General features: G+C 37.0%; 1 protein-coding gene and 1 non-coding gene across 9 annotated transcripts in view; one reads left to right on the forward strand and one right to left on the reverse strand.

Moving 5' to 3' along the window:
* The window catches only part of STXBP4 (syntaxin binding protein 4), a 234196-nt gene that overhangs the window by 128323 nt on the left and 86857 nt on the right, over positions 1–19016 (reverse strand). For all 8 annotated transcript variants that reach the window (XM_055577592.1, XM_055577587.1, XM_055577586.1 and 5 more), the window contains 2 exons: positions 3669–3764; positions 54–119 (listed from right to left, as the gene is read on the reverse strand). In XM_055577592.1, coding sequence (XP_055433567.1) covers positions 54–119; positions 3669–3764 — 162 coding nt within the window. The remainder of the gene's footprint in view (positions 1–53; positions 120–3668; positions 3765–19016) is intronic.
* Positions 14788–14860, forward strand: TRNAC-ACA (transfer RNA cysteine (anticodon ACA)). The gene has a single exon. It is a non-coding gene; the product is annotated as a tRNA-Cys (tRNA).

Genomic DNA, 19016 nt, shown 5'->3' on the forward strand with positions numbered 1-19016 from the left:
TTTCTCTACACACACACATCCACAAGACACATATAAACAATATATGCACTTACTTGTTTCACATTCTGGAGTTCTTCTGTCAATTGCTTCCTCTGCCTTTCCGATTCAAACAATTTTTCCTGTATTAAAAAGCCACTGAATTAACAACCTGTTAAGAAGGTATCAATGAGCATGATTTTTAGGGCTTTGTTTCAAGGCTTACAAATTCCTCAAACATCCAGTTTCTAGAATCTGGAAATGTAGCTCCCAGTCACTTTTCTGCCTTATACATGCCATTTAAAAGTAATTAGCTCTTTATAGTATAATTGGGATGTAAACATATTTTCTGTTACTATAATTAGTCACATTTTTTTCCTGTGCCAGGCAGCATGTGGGATCTTCATTTCCTGACCAGAAACTGAATTCAGGCTACGGCAGTGAAAGCCTGGACTCCTAACTACTAGGCCACCAGGAAACTCCTTACTAGCCACTTTTTAAAAAACCTAAAAATCTGAGGTCCAAAATAAGTCAATCAGGATCAAAATGTATAAATGTCAAACTAAATGCTAGATAATAGCTATCACTGTCAAAGAGTTTGCAAATTGAAGAGCATGACTATTATAACTTAGAAGTCCCTCTTACCGTACATGCGAAAGAGGACTATGAAACAGAGTTGACCATAATGTTCCCAATTTAGCTAATTTTTGTAAGATTATCCATAAAAATGAACATATAACTAGTGTAATCAAAATATGAAATAATACTTACTAAGGTGGAATAACATTGGCATCCCAAACAAATATTAAAATCTTTGAACTTAAAATTAATAAGGATATTGAGAATAACACACTAAAACATTCAATTTTGTTATGTCATAAATCCATGTTTTATTGATCAAATCAGAGATACTTTAAGAGCCATTTTACTTATAAACCTGAGCAGAGGAATTGCTAGAAGATTATAATGAGTGGTAAACATTCATGGCAACATTGGAATGTTTACAAGAAGCAGTCTACTTTCTGCTATACTTGAGCTCATTCTTGTCTAAGAGATGAAATGAAGGTACGTGAAGATGAATATAATATAGCAATCTAACGAATCTGCCACAGAACAGGAGCCAAGAAACTTCTGGCTCCTGGGCTTTTATGCTCTGGTAAGTCACCTTCACTCTTTGTGTCCTAGTTTTTTGCATCTGTAAATGGAAAATATATCTATTTTCATTCAACTTTGCAAAGCAGTAGCAATGTGAACTCTGTGGAAAGGCTTTAAGTTAAATAAAGCCCATGGAACCTTTAAAAATCATTCTTGCAGAATAAAAATTAGCCATTGGCATCAAATTTTCTTGGTTCCGTTTTTACTTGTACCTTAAATCAGACATGATAAACAGAGATGTCACAGGATAATGGGAAGTGATGAGAGACATCTATACATTCTGTGAAATCCATTTAACAACCTCTGCTTTTTGTGTATATGTGTGTATAATACAAGCAGAAAAACTCAAAGTACAAAGATTATCTCAAACAAAACATTTATTGCTGTGTGGTGTTTTCTGTATTTAAGCAAATGTCTCTCAGCCAATAGATAGGTTTTCAGGTGAAGGAAATTATACAGAATATATTTTACCTGTGATTTCAGGTTTTGTCACAGTAGGATATGTTCAGTTACATCTTGTAAATTTTAAATACAAATCCTGATTTACTCAATAGTTCCTCTGGAAAGCTTTGTTTAAATGTTAAATGAATACATCTTTAAATTAAAATTCTAATTATTACCACTGATATTCCAGTAAAAAACAAAAATATATCACTAAATTTAACAATGATAAACACTGGGGCTTCTGTGGTAGCTCAGACAGTAAATAATCTGTCTGCAATGCAGAAGACCCGGGTTTGATCCCTGGGTCAGGAAGATCCCTTGGAGTAGGGAATGGCAACCTCCTTTGTTCTTGCCTGGAGAATTTCACAGACACAGGAGCTTGGCAAGCTACAGTCACAAAGAGTTAGACATGATCAAGAATTAAGATGAAAAATATAAATTTAGCTTTAATAATTGACAGTAGTTTTTTCTTATTCTCTTAAAAAACATCTGTAGTGTTGGTTATACTGGTAAGATAGCATTTTTATATAATTTACTCTGTGTAAGTCATTGAATCTTATGGTCCATCAGAATTTTCTGAGGCTCTCAGATCTTTTTCATTTTATCATAGGGAACTGGTTAAATAATCTAGAACAGAACCTTTGGAGGATAGGAGAAGCACTGAAAAGAATTAGGTAGATTCATATATATTAACCTGAAAAGTTATCCAAGATATAATGCTAATAACAAAGAGAAAAAAAGAAGATAAGCTGTAAAAAAGTGTATAATATATGAAACAATTCTGTGGAATTAAAAGAAGCATATATACACATATTTTTTAGCATATGGTTGAGTACACAGAGAAAGTCTCTGAAAGGGTAAATAAGATATGTTAAACAATAGCTTCCTCTAGAGGTCAGAATTTAAAAACTAAGGTAGCAAGGAAATTTCTTTCTTTTTTTAATTTGGTGTAAAGATTTTACCTCAATAAAAATGAAACAAATAATAGAATTTCAGTTATTTAAAAAACTAATTAAAAATAATCTGGGGCTTCCCTGGTGGCTCAGTGATAAAGAATCTGCCTGCCAATGCAGGAGACTCACTCAGGCTTTCGAAACGTGACCTAGGAAAAGTCCTACATGCCATGGAGAAACAAAGCCTGTGCACAGGTTCAACTATTGAACCTGTGCTCTAGACCTGGGCACCACAGCTGCTGGGCCCATGTGCCACAGCTACTGAATCCCGCATGCCCTGGAGCCCGCGCTCTGCAACTGTCCAAGTCACCACACGAAAGGCCGTGTACTGCAACTAGAGAGTCTCCCCCACTCTCTGCAACTAGAGGGAAGTCTGTGCAGCAATGCAGACCCAGCACAGCCAAAAATAAACACAGAAAAAAGTTTAAATATATTCCTATGATGAATTAGTGGAAAACAAATAGTTACACTGCTTTTCTTGAAGACCTGAAAAATATAATGGCTTGCCATAAAAATTAAGATACAAATTTAATATTCTAAACACAAAATTAAAACATATATAGAGAAACAAAATCTTACAGTATATTTGGGAAATATATTGTGTTTTTATTTCCCTTAAATCTCAATCCATTAATTTCAAATTATGTTAGCAAAACAAGATGCCCCTGAAGCATTCACATGAATATAGGAGAAAATGTATTTTCCACTGAACATCTGAGGATCTAAAATTGTCATGGCTTGCTTCATTGGTTCTCCTTTCTTCCCACCAGTGTGAAAAAAAAAGGGGTTAGAAGTAGTAAGATTAGAAGGTATGATTACAAATCACACTGTTCACACCGAATCTGTGAAATATAAATAATGAGTATGTAAGCTAAAAAATTTACTCTCTAAAGGTCAGCTGAGGAAATCACTGACTGTGAAATATAAATAATGAGTATATGAGCTAAAAAATTTACTCTCTAAAGGTCAGCTAAGGAAAAAATATTAATTTGATATTAATATTCTATACTAAGCTATTTGATATTGATATTCTTTAAAAAAACAAACACTAAGTCTCGATACTCCAGAATTCAACACAAGATAATTTTCTTTCTTTTCTTTATACAAAAGAAAATATAAGGAAGCTAAATTGGAGATTACCTTAAGTGTCTTCACTTGTTCCAAGGCGTTATTTCTTTCATGCTTAAGCTTTTCCATTTCATCTGTTTCTAAGGAATCACCTGTCTCCTGAGAAATCTGTATGCAAGATAAGAAGGAAGAGTTAGAACAGAACATGGAACAATGGACTGGTTCATGCTTTTCCATTTCATCTGTTTCTAAGGAATCACCCGTCTCCTGAGAAATCAGTATGCAAGATAAGAAGGAAGAGTTAGAACAGAACATGGAACAAAGGACTGGTTCAAAATTGGGAAAGAAGTATGTCAAGGTTGTATATCGCCACACTGCTTATTTAACATATATGCAAAATACATGATGCAAATGCCAGGCTGGATGAATCTCAAGTTGGAATCAAGACTCTCAGGAGAAGTATCAATAACCTCAGATATGCAGAAGATACCACCCTAATGACAAATAGCAAAGAGGAACTAAAGAGCCTCTTAAAGAGGGTGAGAGATGAGAGTGAAAAGCTGGCTTAAAACTCAACATTAAAAAAGTGAAAATCATGGCCTCTGTCCCATCAGTTCAGTCGCTCAGTAATGTCCGACTCTTTGCAACCCCATGAACTGCAGCACGCCAGACCTCCCTATCCATCAACAACTCCCGGAGTCCACCCAAGCCCATGTTCATCGGGTCGGTGATGCCATCCAACCATCTCATCCTCTGTCGTCCCCTTCTCCGCCAGCCCTCAATCTTTCCCAGCATCAGGGTCTTTTCAAATGAGAAAGCTCTTCTCATCAGGTGGCCAAAGTACTGGAGTTTGAGATTCAACATCAGTCCCTCCAATGAACATCCAGGACTGATCTCCATTAGGATGGACTGGTTGGATCTCCATCAGGATGGACTAGTTGGATCTCTCCAAGGGACTCTCAAGAGTCTCGTCCAACACCACAGTTCAAAAGCCTCAATTCTTCAGCACTCAGCCTTCTTTATAGTCCAACTCTCACATCCATACATGACTATTGGAAAAACCATAGCCTTGACTAGACGGACCTTTGTTGGCAAAATAATGTCTCTGCTTTTTAATATGCTGTCTAGGTTGGTCATAACTTTCCTTCCAAGGAGTAAGCATCTTTAATTTCATGGCTGCAGTCACCATCTGCAGTGATTTTGGAGCCCAGAAAAATAGTCAGCCACTGTGTGCAATGTTTCCCCATAGATTTGCCATGAAGTGATGGGACCAGATGCCATGATCTTAATTTTCCGAATGTTGAGCTTTAAGCCAACTTTTTCACTCTCCTCTTTCACTTTCATCAAGAGGCTCTTTAGTTCTTCCTCACTTTCTGCCATAAGGGTGGTGTCATCTGCATATCTGAGGTTATTGATATTTCTCCCGGCAATCTTGATTCCGGCTTGCACTTCTTCCAACCCAGCACTTCTCATGATGTACTCTGCATAGAAGTTAAATAAGCAGGGTGACAATATACAGCCTTGACATATTCCTTTTCCTATTTGGAACCAGTCTGTTGTTCCATGTCCAGTTCTAACTGTTGCTTCCTGACCTGCATAGAGGTTTCTCAAGAGGCAGGTCAGGTGGTCTGGTATTCCCATCTCTTTCAGAATTTTCCACAGTTTACTGTGATCCACACATCAAAGGGTTTGGCATAGTCAATAAAGCAGAAATAGACATTTTTCTGGAACTCTCTTGCTTTTTTGATGATCCAGTGGATGTTGGCAATTTGATCTCTGGTTCCTCTGCCTTTTCTAAAACCAGCTTGAACATCTAGAAGTTCACGGTTCACATGTTGCTGAAGCCTGGCCTGGAGAATTTTAAGCATTACTTTACTAGCGTGTGAGATGAATGCAATTGTGTGGTAGTTTGAGCATTTTTTGGCATTACCTTTCTTTGGAATTGGAATAAAAACTGACCTTTTCCAGTCCTGTGGCCACTGCTGAATTTTCCAAATTTGTTGGTCCCATCACTTCATGGCAAATAGATGAGGAAAAAAGTGGAAACGGTGACAGATTTTACTTTCTTGGGCTCCAAAATCACTGTAGATGGTGACTGAAGCCATGACATTAAAAGACACTTGTTCATTGAAAGAAAAGCTATGACAAACCTACACAGCATATTACAAAGCAGAGACATCATTCTGCTGACAAAAGTCGGGTCTAGTCAAAGCTGTTGTTTTTCTAGTAGTCATGTACAGATGTTAGAGTTGGACCATAAAGAAGGCTGAGGGCCAAAAAATTGATGCTTTCAAACTGTGGTATTGGAGAAGACTCTTGAGAGTCCCTTGGACAGGAAGGAGACCAAACCAGTCAATCCTAAAGGAAATAAGTCCTGAATATTCATTGGAAGGACTGATGCTGAAGCTGAAGTTCCAACACTTTGGCCACCTGATGCAAAGAGCCGACTCACTGGAAAAGACCTTGATGCTGGGAAAGATTGAGAGCAAGAGGAGAAGTGGGTGACAGAGGATGAGATGGTTGGATGGCATCATGGATTCATGGACATGAGTTTGAACAAACTCTGGGAGACAGTGAAGGACCAGGAAGCCTGGTATGATGCAGTTCGTGGGGCCACAAAGCGTTGGACATGACTCAGCAACTGAACAATAGCAACAAAGCAATCACAGGGAAGAAACTGACAATATTAAAATACGAGAGAAAAGTTATACATTAGATACTAATTATGAGAGCTAACATAAAAATCCTCTTTTGATGAGTCTTAGGCTTTTGCATTCTAATAACAAGATTCAGTTTCTTATTTTGGAGTTGTTTCATTAGATAAAAGAGAATATTGAATAATCTGGGGTAACAATTCATTTAAGCTTAACCTTATATTTTTGCTACTAATACAGAATTTAGACATTTATGAGGTATACAAACTCTGTATGTATTACTGTCATCTATAAAATTCTTATTCTAACAATTTTTCCTTAAAATCCAAATTTTAAGACTGTGTTTATAATGTATGTGTTTATAAGTGCTTTCAATATGTATGTGTTTATATATATAAAATATATACACACAATGGAGTATTAGTCAGCCATAAAAATGAATAAAATAAGGCCATTTACAGCTATGTGTTTGGACATAGAGAATATTATACTTGGTGAGATAAGCTAGACAGAAGAAAGGCAAATACTATATGATATCACTTACATGTGAAATCTAAAATATAATACAGATGAACATATATATAAAGCAGAAACAGACTCACAGCAATAGGAAACAAACCTATGGTTACTGGAAGGGAAAGAGAAAAAGAGACGGCCAAATTAGACATATGGGATAACAGATACAAATTACCAGATAAGCAATAAGAATATATTCTATAGCACAGGGAGTTGCATCACTATGTTGTACACCTGAAACTAACATAATATGGTATATCAACTATACTTCAATTTTAAAAAAGACTTTATGAGTTATCAACATGAACTATTCCCTAAAGATATCCACTCCAAGTACCTGGTATCCACAGCTAACAAAATGCTGGACATTATCAACCAAGATGGTTTACATGAACCCAGTAAAGTACATTAATTGATTATGTGACTTGTTTTAACTAAACAAAATACATCAGCCAAAGTGCCTTAAAAAGATTCCTGCACAGAAACTGTGTCTTGAGGATAATATTAATAATTCATGCACAGGTGAATAAAAGCAACAACAAAACAGAGGTGACAACTTCTCTTACTTCTAGTTTGATCTCTGACAATTACAAGGTTAAAAAAAAAAAAACAACAATGGCAATCTTATCAGAGATAAAAATCCAAGTCTAATTACATCTCTTTTCTATGTGGAAGTTAGAACTAAAAATAAAGTATAGAAAATACAATTTAAAGGACCGAACAGAGAAACTGACTGCTATCTAAACATGCGATTTAACAGCAGGGCACTTCAGAGAGGAGAGGTGAATGCAGAGTAGGAAAAAATAATACAAATAGTTAATAATATCAACCACTGACTGGGAATTTTGTGAAGATACACTGCTAAGGACTATATATTTTCAATATTAAATCCTTACCATTATCTTTAAAACCTTGACTCCATTTCACAGATGAGGCAAAGGGCTCAAAAGTTTACTAAAATACCTACGGTATTTTCACAGCCAAATAGCAGCTATTCCAAGATTCCCACAGAGTTCAGATTTTTACTAACTGCTCAAAATAAATCATGGTGGTATGGAAATGATAAACTCAGATTTGCTTTCCAAATCCTAGGATATCAAAAGTAGAAGTCATCCCTTAAGTTTTGGCAGAAATATTTTCCCTAAAATTACTGCTTCCTGTTGCCCTGACACAGTTGCTTTTGTGTATCTATGGTCATTATCCATAATATATATGACCTCATATTCATCTGTCTCTGCTATTCTATTTTATAAGTACTCACAGAATTCATTCTTAAACTTTAGATTACTTCTGAATACAATCTCAAATGTAGCAATATTCCCAAAGTGTGTTCCAAAGGATATTAGTTTTGCATAAAACCATAACAGGGTGATGGTGATGGTGGTAGTGGTCCTTGCAGGTCAGGTAAGTTAGAGAAATACAAGCTTTAGAAAAAGTTACCTTTCTTCCCTGCAGGTCTTCTAGTACCTTTGATATGCTAATAATCATTTTGAATATCCCAAATTGGAACGTAACGACTTGTTTTCCTCAAGTTGTCTGACCATATTACACACACAACCCTCCTTTATTTCGTAGCATCTCATGGGACTAATGTCTACCGAGCACATTCTCGGAAACACTACTCAACATTCAGATTTGCTTATTCTACCTCGTTACCTTAAGAAGCAAAATAAACAGAATTTAAGAGTTTAAATAAGAATCCAGATAACAGAGTTATAAAAATTTGCTAAGATAAATTATGGATTGGGGTTTTTAGGCGTATGTCATCATTTTTGAGTTTAAAATGAACATAAATCATGAATGAAAGAGTCCATGGTATCATTTTGGGAGGCAAAACACTACACTAACATTCAGAGAACAAACTATGATTTACAAAATGTTTTACAACTCTATTGTTATTTTAGGGCTAAGCAGCAAAAACTGGCCATAGATATTACTTGTGAATTCTTTGAGAAGCCCCTTCGTGGTCAATGACTTTCCAAATATGCTTCAATCAAAAGCAGAGACATTACTTTGCCAACAAAGGTTCGTCTAGTCAAGGCTATGGTTTTTCCAGTGGTCATGTATGGATGTGAGAGCTGGACTGTGAAGAAGGCTGAGTGCCGAAGAATGGATGCTTCTGAACTTTGGTGTTGGAGAAGACTCTTGAGAGTCCCTTGGACTGCAAGGAGATCCAACCAGTCCATTCTGAAGGAGATCAGCCCTGGGATTTCTTTGGAAGGAATGATGCTAAAGCTGAAACTCCAGTACTTTGGCCACCTCATGCGAAGAGTTGACTCATTGGAAAAGACTCTGATGCTGCGAGGGATTGGGGGCAGGAGGAGAAGGGGACGACAGAGGATGAGACGGCTGGATGGCATCACTGACTCGATGGACGTGAGTCTGGGTGAACTCTGGGAGTTGGTGATGGACAGGGAGGCCTGGCGTGCTGCAATTCATGGGGTCGCAAAGAGTTGGACACGACTGAGCGACTGAACTGAACTGAAACAAGCAGCATCAAATGAGATAAACTGTTGCTATTTAACATCAATGATTCCAGACAGATACCTATTTTCTAATCTACCTCCAGCTCTTGACCTTTATCCTCTTTACCTTCTTAATCTCTTTCTTACCTGGTTCTCATGATATCATTTTCAACCCTTGGGCCCCCTGATCTCTGTGATACTTGGTAAATAACATTATAAATCATTTCTACTCTGCTTTCTCTAGCCTGCTATGTAGTATCATAAGACCCTACAGAAAGTCACTGCACTGCGCTCAGCGGGCCTCACCTCAATTCTCCCTTCACTATTGCTCCATCATCATCATTTTTAAGTTATTTGACTTGTGCCAATTCTGGATAGCCACTATTGCACTGGCCACATTCAAAACCTCAATTCATCTTAAACAGAAGAGAACAACAACCTCTGTTTCAGTCTAATTTTATTGATAAAGCCTTCTATTATGAACCAGCCCATCCAATTACCTCCTTTCCTTAAAATTTCTTTGTATTCCCTTATTTTCCCCCACCTAATCCTTTTATTTCTTATAATCTGGTTTACATATCTTTCCTCCATCCCCACATTTCAATAATTATTACTTGTAGTGCCACCAAACAACCTGCTATGAGAAAAAATATGCCCCTCATCGACTTTCGTTAATCACTTTCTCACACATAGTATTGCTCAAGCCATGTGTCCTCGCAACTTTCTCTTCCCTAGGTTTTTGATACTCTACTATTTCATCTACCCTCAGGATATTGAGGCTGTTTCTAATGACTTCATTTCATTTCTATTTCTTAAATGGAGAAAAGTTCCCCAAAGTTTGTCCTTTTCCGCCACCTTCTCTACAAGCTGTCCCTGAGTGATAGCGCTCACTGCCATGCCATTACAACTATCACCCTCCACGTAATCTGCAAGTCCCTTTCCTGATGTATAGTTCCTTATTGCCTTTCGGTTATGTATACCAGTCAGCATCATGAACTTACTCTTTCCAAAACACAGCCTATCATCTTCTCTACCTTTCTCTTCTTATTCCTTCTTCCTAGTAAAAGAACCAGTATATCATTAATCACCCTAATAAAAAACTTTGGGGTTATCTTTAACCCATTCTCCTTTGCTCTGACATTCAAACGCATGCCTCATTGACGGCATACTTGTTTTTGTCAATGTCTTAGATCTGTCTCTCCATTCCTTTCTCATTCTTCTCACCTCTCTTTATTCATCCATTCTTGCAGTCTTTCTTTGGTCCCCTGTCTAGACTACCAACCACCACTTTAACCCCTTCCAAGATAAACAACACTATTTAAGATTACTATTTCTAAAATATCACTTTGATCATATCAGTATTCTCCTTAATAGTTACCAACTTAACAGGTACAATCAGTCAATTCAGTTGCTCAGTCATGTCTGACCTGTTGCGACCCCATGGACTGCAGCACGCCAGGCCTCCCTGTCCATCACCAACTCCCGGAGTTTACCCAAACTCACGTCCATTGAGTCAGTGATGCCATCCAACCATCTCATCCTCTGTCACCCCCTTCTCCTTCTGCCTTCAATCTTTCCCAGAATCAGGGTCTTTTCAGATGAGTCAGTTCTTTGCATCAGGTGGCCAAAGTATTGGAGTTTCAGCTTCAGCATCTAGTGAGTGTCTAAGTTTAATATTTATTCTTCCTTTTTTCTCTGACCTGCATGTATTCAACTATCTTTTTTAAAAAGTAGATTACTCTCTGCTTACTATCACATTATACACATTTATTTTTTCATGCTAATACTCATCACTCTGATCACCTCTTGAGCAGATAAAATCCTATACGATTCAAAACTCACTCAAGGGAATTCCCTGGCAGCCCAGTGGTTAGGACTCCATGCTTCCACGACAGGGGACCTGAGTTTGATCCCCTGTCCAGCATGCCATGTGGCATAGCCAAGAAAACACCAAAACAAAAAATGAAAACTCACTCATATGCCACCTCCGTTAACGAATTTTCCCTGAGTGTTCTAAGTTCTATTATTACTATGGCCCTATCACAATGCATTTTTAAACTTTATCTGTATACATGAATTTTCTTACATTATACCCTAAATTTTTTGAGGGATAGGCTTGAGTTTTATTTACCTTATAACATGTGCCGGAGCAACTAACAATGCCACACACTGTAGCTGTTTAATATACATGTAATCTTTAACAGATGAGTATATAGTGAAGTGACTATAAAGTATTTACTGTTACACACAGTGAGAAATATCATTTATATCATGACCCAATTATCAGCTAAACATTATCACTTTTATTATACACAGTTTACGTTAATATTTCCCATTCTATTCTATTTCCCTTGTTAAAATACAATCACTTAACTGACTGAGCAAAGACCCCAGTTGTGATTTTAATATAACCTATTTATGATATCTGATTACTGTGGTAAACCCATCGTATCACCATGGACCATCATCTGCTTAGAATACTGCTAAATGGAGGCTCCAATCTTGCCTTTTCTAGATGTAATCTTGTGCCAGTAGCAGGTGTAGCGCTGTGAGAATTTTTAATATAGCAGTGATGACTAGAATCACAGCAAGATAATTATATTTTTGGTTCTAAATGCCATATTATTCCAAAAGCAAAAAGGTTTTGTCCACTAAACAAAAGCAGGACTTACAGACTCAGCAATTCCTTCTTAAAAGACAGCATTTCAAGAAATCTTATGAGTCAGGCAGAATGATCAGCAAATGAAGCTAGTTACAAAAGTACATATTGTATGATTCTATTTATTACTGTATCCATTATGCTTCAGTAAAAATATTTTTAAAAAATAAAGGAAAATACAAGCCAAAAACCCAAAGAAACATATGGGTAAAAATAAGCATTCTTAACAGATGGATTACAAAATCTGATTCTCTTCTTTAAGATGACATGGTTGAGGGGGTGAGCACACTGGGAATTTCCCCATCTTCACAGAATGTCAGTAGCCTGACCTCAGATCAACTGATATTCATATGGGGCACTATAGTGTTAACTAAAACTAACAAACAAACAAAATAGAACAAAAAAACTTGGGAATAATACTGAAAGTATTTTTAGAATTTGTTTCTGGTAAGCCACTCGACAAGCCGTGATTTTTAACAGTATTTTCAAATGGTGGTGCATAACTCATTAGTAAATTATAAGACCTAATATTTACTGGACTGGAATTGAGTATTAGATAAGAACACAAGGATGTAGAAAAGGCTAAGTAATGCTTTGAGATTTTCGTTTCAGTTACACATGTGAGTGCAGTGAAGTAAAAATGGATTCTTATCGTGGATTTGTGGATTCAGGTGAAAAAAAAGGAAAGCCAACATTTAATGGGGACTCTTCTGTGTGTTGACAAGAATTCTTGTACACTGATATAATGACTCTTGCACAATATTTGATCTGAAGCTACAAACAGGAAATTATTGGCATGTAGGCCTTGTACAATTACCATCAGCACTTTGCTTTTGCTATCAAAATGCCTCATACTGAATACATTTTTATCTGCTCTAAAATCATATTAGTATTGATAAAAAGGAAGTAAATTACTAATTTGGAGACCAAGTATTTCTTTGCAGTTGCTAAGAAAGCTCTGCATGCTCATTCCCTACTTGGCTTATGTAAGCCCCGTTACCTCTGCCTTTCCTCATTGAAATGAGTATGGTAGCTTCTACTACTGTCTAGCAATTAGAAAACAATGTTCTGCTGTCACACTAAGTAGGTAAGAACATAACACCTAGATGAGAGGAAGGGAAACTCTGCTCTTACTGCTTCAGTCTTCCTACTCTAAAGGCTACAGAATCAGTTTTGCTAAATCAGTGCCTCAATTCAGGGAGAGCTGGGTGATTTCCTGAGTTCCCAAACCACCAGGTCTTTGGGAACGCTCATTCATCGTTGGTGAGAATAAGTCAGTACAGCCACTTTGGAAGACAGTCGGCAGCTTCTTGCAAAATTAAACATCCTTTTAACATACGGTCCATCGATTAAGTTTCTTGGTATGTATGCAAAGAAATTGAAAAATTATGTCCACACAAAAACGTGCACATGGACATTTACAGAGGTTTTATTCATAACTATCCAAACTTGGAGGAATTAAGATGTTCTTCAGTAGGTAAACGGATAAATAACCATCCAGGTAAGAGCTATGAAAAGACATGGAGAAACATTAAATGCATATTATTGCCTGAAAGAAGCCAATCTGAAAAGGCTATATACTGTATGATTCTAAGTATACAACATCCTGGAAAGGGCAAAACTATGGAGACAATAAAAGGATCAGTGGTTGTGATGGATTTGGATGGGGGCGGGGTGAGGCTGTGGAGACATGATACGCAGTACACAGAGAATCTTTTATGTAATAAAAATATTCTGTATGATACCATAATGATTGATGTATGTCTCTATACATTTGTCCTAACCTAACAGAGAATGTATACGCCAAGAGTAAACCATAGTGTAAACTACAAACTTTGGGTGATTATCAATGTAGGCTCGTCAATTATAACAAATGTGTCACTCTGAAGGGGAGGTCAACAACAGACAAGGCTAGGCATATATAGAGGTGGGGGTATTTAGGAAATCTCTGTATGTTCCCCTTAATTTTGCAGTGAACCAAAACCTGCTCTAAAATAAACAGTCTTCAAAAAACCCCTACTCTTTATAATGGCAAAAAAGTGTGAGGTATCTGGAAATAAATCTAACAGAGATTAATAAGGCTTGTATTGGAAAAAAAATACAAGTGTATTATTATACGCCATTGAGAAGATATAGATGAATAAGAGGCCAAAACATGTTCACAGATAGACTTAAACTTATAAAGATGTCGATTTTTCCCAAAATAATCTGTAAGTTCAAAGTAGCAAGATTCCGGCTAAAATTTATATGGCTAAGATAGCCAAAGTAATATCTGAAAAGAACAACAAGGTGGAAAATATATTAAGACTTATGAAGTCAAGTCAACCAGTAGAATAAAGAGTCTAGAAAGGCCCAGGCATATATGGAAATCTTATAAATGACAGAACTGGATTGCAAATAATCCTTCCAACCCATTGAAATGTGAATTTACATTTAAAATATTACCTTTAAAAATTTTATCAAAATTCACATATAAAACTTAAAATTTTTGACTGTGTATCAATAGTATAATGATTAATCAATTCAGAAGAAAATTTTAATATGTAAGAGTTTATGAACATAGCAAGTTAAAACAAATACATTTGAATTTATTTAAATTTGGGGGTAGCAAAATGATAGGGTAACTAAGGAAAGATTTTTAACCTTGATATTATAACATATCGGGGTGACATTCTAGGGCAATATGGAAGAGAAATAAGAGTTAAAAGAGACAGGAAAGATGTTAAAAGTCTGAGAATAACAGTTTGCATCTACAAACCACAAAATCTCAGTCCAGTCCTCCCCTGACTCCAGTCTTTGGCAACCACAAGTCTATTCTCTGCCCGTGAGTCTGTTTCTACTTTGTAGATAGGTTCATTTGCGTCATATTTTAGATTCTATTAATACATAAAAGGACTTTCCTGGTGGCTCAGATGGTAAAGCGTCTGCCTACAATGCAGGAGACCCGGGTTCAATTCCTGGGTCAGGAAGATCTCCTGGAGAAGGAAATGGCAACCCACTCCAGTATTCTTGCCTGGAGGATCCCATGGATGGAGAAGCCTGGTAGGCTACAGTCCATGGAGTCACAAAGAGTCGGACATGACTGAGCGACTTCACCTTCACCTTCAATACATAAAAATGATACCATATGGCATTTGTTTTTCTCTTTCTGAGTTACTTCATTTTGTATGATAATCTCTAAGTGTATCCATGTTGCTGCAAACAGCACTACTTCCATTTTTTATGGCTGAGTAGTATTCCATTGTTGGAGAAGGCCATGGCAACCCACTCCAGTACTTTTGCCTGGAAAATCCCATGGACGGAGGAGCCTGGTAGGCTGCAGTCCATGGGGTCGCGAAGAGTCGGACATGACTGAGCGTCTTCACTTTCACTTTTCACTTACATGCACTGGAGAAGGAAATGGCAACCCACTCCAGTGTTCTTGCCTGGAGAATCCCAGGGATGGGGGCGCCTGGTGGGCTGCCTGTCTATGGGGTTGCACAGAGTCGGACACGACTGAAGCGACTTAGCAGCAGCAGCAGCAGCAGTATTCCATTGTATATATGTACTGTATCTTCTTTATCCATTCATCTGTTGATGGACAATTATGTTGTTTCTGTGTCTTGGCCATTGTAAATAGTGCTGCTATGAAGGTACATGTATTGTTTGGCTAATATGTCTAACAGCAGGATTGCTGGATCATATGGTAATTCTATTTTCAGTTTTCTGAGGAACTTCCATACTGTTTTCCACAGTGGTTACACCAACTTACATTCCCACCAAAGTGTAGGAGTTCCCTTTTCTCCACACCCTCTCTAGCATTTGTTATTATAGACTTTTTAATGATGGTTGTTATGATTGGTGTGAGGTATAGTAGTTTGATTTGCATTTCTCTAATAATTGATGATGTTGAGCATCTTGTCGTGGGCCTATTGGCCAACTGTATGTCTTTGGAGAATGTCTATTTGGGTCTTTTGTCCATTTTCAATTGGATTATCTGTTTGTTGTTGTTGAGTTTTATGAGCTATTTCTATGTTTTGGAAATTAAGCCCTTGTTGGTTGCAATGTTTGTAAATATTGTCCACTATTTCATAGATTGTCTCTTTGTTTTGTTTATGGGTTTACTTTGGTGTGTAAAAGCTTGTAAGCTTGATTAGGTCCTAATTTGTTTATTTTTGTTTTTATTTCTACTACCTTGGGAAGCTGACTTAAAAAAACACTGATACAATTTATGTCAAAGCATACTTTGCCAATGTTCTCTTCTAGGAGTTCCATGGTGTCTTGTCATATATTTAAGTCTTTTTTCCTATCATATTCTATCTTTCTTTGTCAAAGATTAATTGACCATAGTTATATGGGTTTATTTCTGGGCTCCCTATTCTTTTCCATTGATCTTTGAATCTGTTTTTGTGTCAATATATGCTGTTTTGATTATTATATCTATCTGGGAGGTTATGCCTCCTGTTTTGTTCTTTTTCCTCAGAATTGGTTGGCAATTCTGGGTTTCGTGGCAATTCTATAGTTTCAGACATATTTTAGGATTTTCTTTTTCCCCAGTTCTGAGAAAAATGTCATGGGTAATTCAATGGGGATCAGGTTAAATCTGTACATTGCTTTGAGTAGTATGACCATTTTAATATTAATTCTTCCAATCCAAGAGCATATAATATCTTTGCATTTTTTTGAATCATCTTAAATTACCTTTATTAATGTTTATAGTTATATAAGTTTTCGCCTCCTCATTTAGGTTCATTTCTAAGCATCATTTTTTTGGTGTGATTTTAAAAATTATTGCTTTTTTACATTCCTTTTCTGATATTTCATTGTTAGTGTAAAGAAATCAACCTATTTCTAAATGCTAATCTTGCACCCTGTTGCCTTGCTGAATTCATTTATCAGATCTAGTAGTTTTTATGGGGAGTCTTTAGGGTTTTCTATATATAGTATCTTTTCATCTGCAAATAATGAGAACTTTATCTCTTTCCTTCCAATCTGGATATCTTTTATCTGATTGCTGTGCTAGGACTTCTAATACTATGTAGAAAAGAAGTGGTTAGAATTGCCATCCTTGTCCTAGATTTTAGTGATAAGGTCCTCAGCTTTTTACCACTGAATATTCTATTGGCTGTGGGTTTGTCACAGCTTTTATTACACTGAGATATGTTTCTTCTACATCCAGTTTGGTAAGGGTTTTTATCATGAATGAATGCTGAATTTTGTCAGATGCTTTTTCTTCATCTGTTGAGATGATCATGTGGTTTTTTACTTCTTTTCTTGATGTGGTATATCACACTGATTGATTTGTGCACGTTGAACCATCCTTGTGAACTTGGAATGAAACCCACTTGGTCATGGTATATGATCCTTTTTATGTACTGTTGGATTCAGCTTGGTAATATTTTGCTGAGAGGTTATGCATCTACATTTATCAAAGATATTGGCCTATAATTTTCTTTTTGGTGGTAATTTTGTCTGGTTTTCATATCAGGATAATGACTTCATAGAATGTCTTCAGGAGTGTTCCTTTCTCTTCAGTCTTTTGAAAGAGTTTGAGCAGGACTGGTAAAAGTTCTTTGTATGTCTGGTAGAATTCAGCTGTGAAGCCATCTGCTCCTGGACTTCTGTTTGTAGGGAAGCTTTTCTTTTTTTAAATTACATATTCTATTTCCCTTCTAGTGATCAGTCCATTCAAAGCAATCTCGAGAAAAATAATTACAAAGTTGGAGGTTTCACAGTCCAAAACATGATGAACATACACTACAAAGCTACAGTAATCAAAATAGTTTGGTACTGACACAAAAACAGATACATAGGTCAATGGAACAGAATCAACAGCCCAGAAATAAACCCACACTTATAGAGTCAATTAATCTAAAACATAAGAGGCAAGAATACACAATGGAGAAGAGAGTCTCTTTAATAAGTGGTGCTGGTAAATTGGACAGCTACATGCAAAAGAATGAACTGGACTACTTTCTTACACCATATACAAAATGAAACACAAAGTGAATTTAATACTTAAAGACTGTAAGACTTGAAACTATAAATCTCCTAGAAGGAAACATTGGCAGTATACTCTTTGACATCAACCTTACCATTTTTTTTTTTGTATCTCTCTTCAAGCAAGGGCAACAAAAGCAAAAATAAACAAATGGGAATAAATCAAACTAAAAAGCTTTTGTACAGCAAATGAAAACACCAATGAAATGAAAATGCAATGTACTGAATGAGAGATGTTATTTGCAAATGATATATACAATAAGGGGGTTGATATTAAAAATACAAAAAGAACTCATACAACACATTATCAAAGAACAAAAACCTCAATTAAAAATGGGCAGGGGATATGAACAGACATTTTCCAAAGAAGATATACTGACAGCTATCAGGAACTTGAAAGGTGATAAACATTACTAATCATCAAGGAAATGTAAATTAAAACCACACTGAGATAACCGCCTCACACATATCATATGCTATGCTATGCTAAGTCACTTCAGTCGTGTCCGACTCTGTGTGACCCCAGAGATGGCAGCACACCAGGCTCCCCCGTCCCTGGGATTCTCCAGGCAAGAACACTGGAGTGGGTTGCCATTTCCTTCTCCAATGCATGAAAGTGAAAAGAGAAAGTGAAGTCGCTCAGTCGTGTCCGACTCTTAGCGACCCCATGGACTGCAGCCCACCAGGCTCCTCCATCCATGGGATTTTCCAGGCAAGTGTACTGGAGTGGGGTGCCATTGCCTTCTCCGCACATATCATATGCTTATTATCAAAAAGACAATAAACAACAAGTGTTGGTAAGGATGTAAAGTAAAGGAAAACTCTCACACTGTCAGTGGGATTGTAAACTGTTGCAACCACTTTGGAAATCAGTATGGAGCTTCCTCAAAAAACTGAAAAGAGGACTTCCCTAGTGGTCCAGTGGTTGGGAGTCTGCCTGCCAATTCAGGGGACACAGGTTCAATCCCCAGTACAGGAAGATTCTTTATGCCACAGGGCAACTAAACCCATGCACTGTAACTACTGAGCCTGAGCTCTAGCACGCAGGTGCCACAGCTACAGAAGCTCGCACGCTCTGGAGCCTGGGCACAACTACTGAATCGCACGCACTGCGACTACGGAAGCCTGGGTGCTCCAGCACTGGGAT

The sequence above is a fragment of the Bubalus kerabau genome, chromosome 4 (genome assembly GCF_029407905.1).
Source record: "Bubalus kerabau isolate K-KA32 ecotype Philippines breed swamp buffalo chromosome 4, PCC_UOA_SB_1v2, whole genome shotgun sequence".
Taxonomy (NCBI): Eukaryota; Metazoa; Chordata; class Mammalia; order Artiodactyla; family Bovidae; genus Bubalus; species Bubalus kerabau.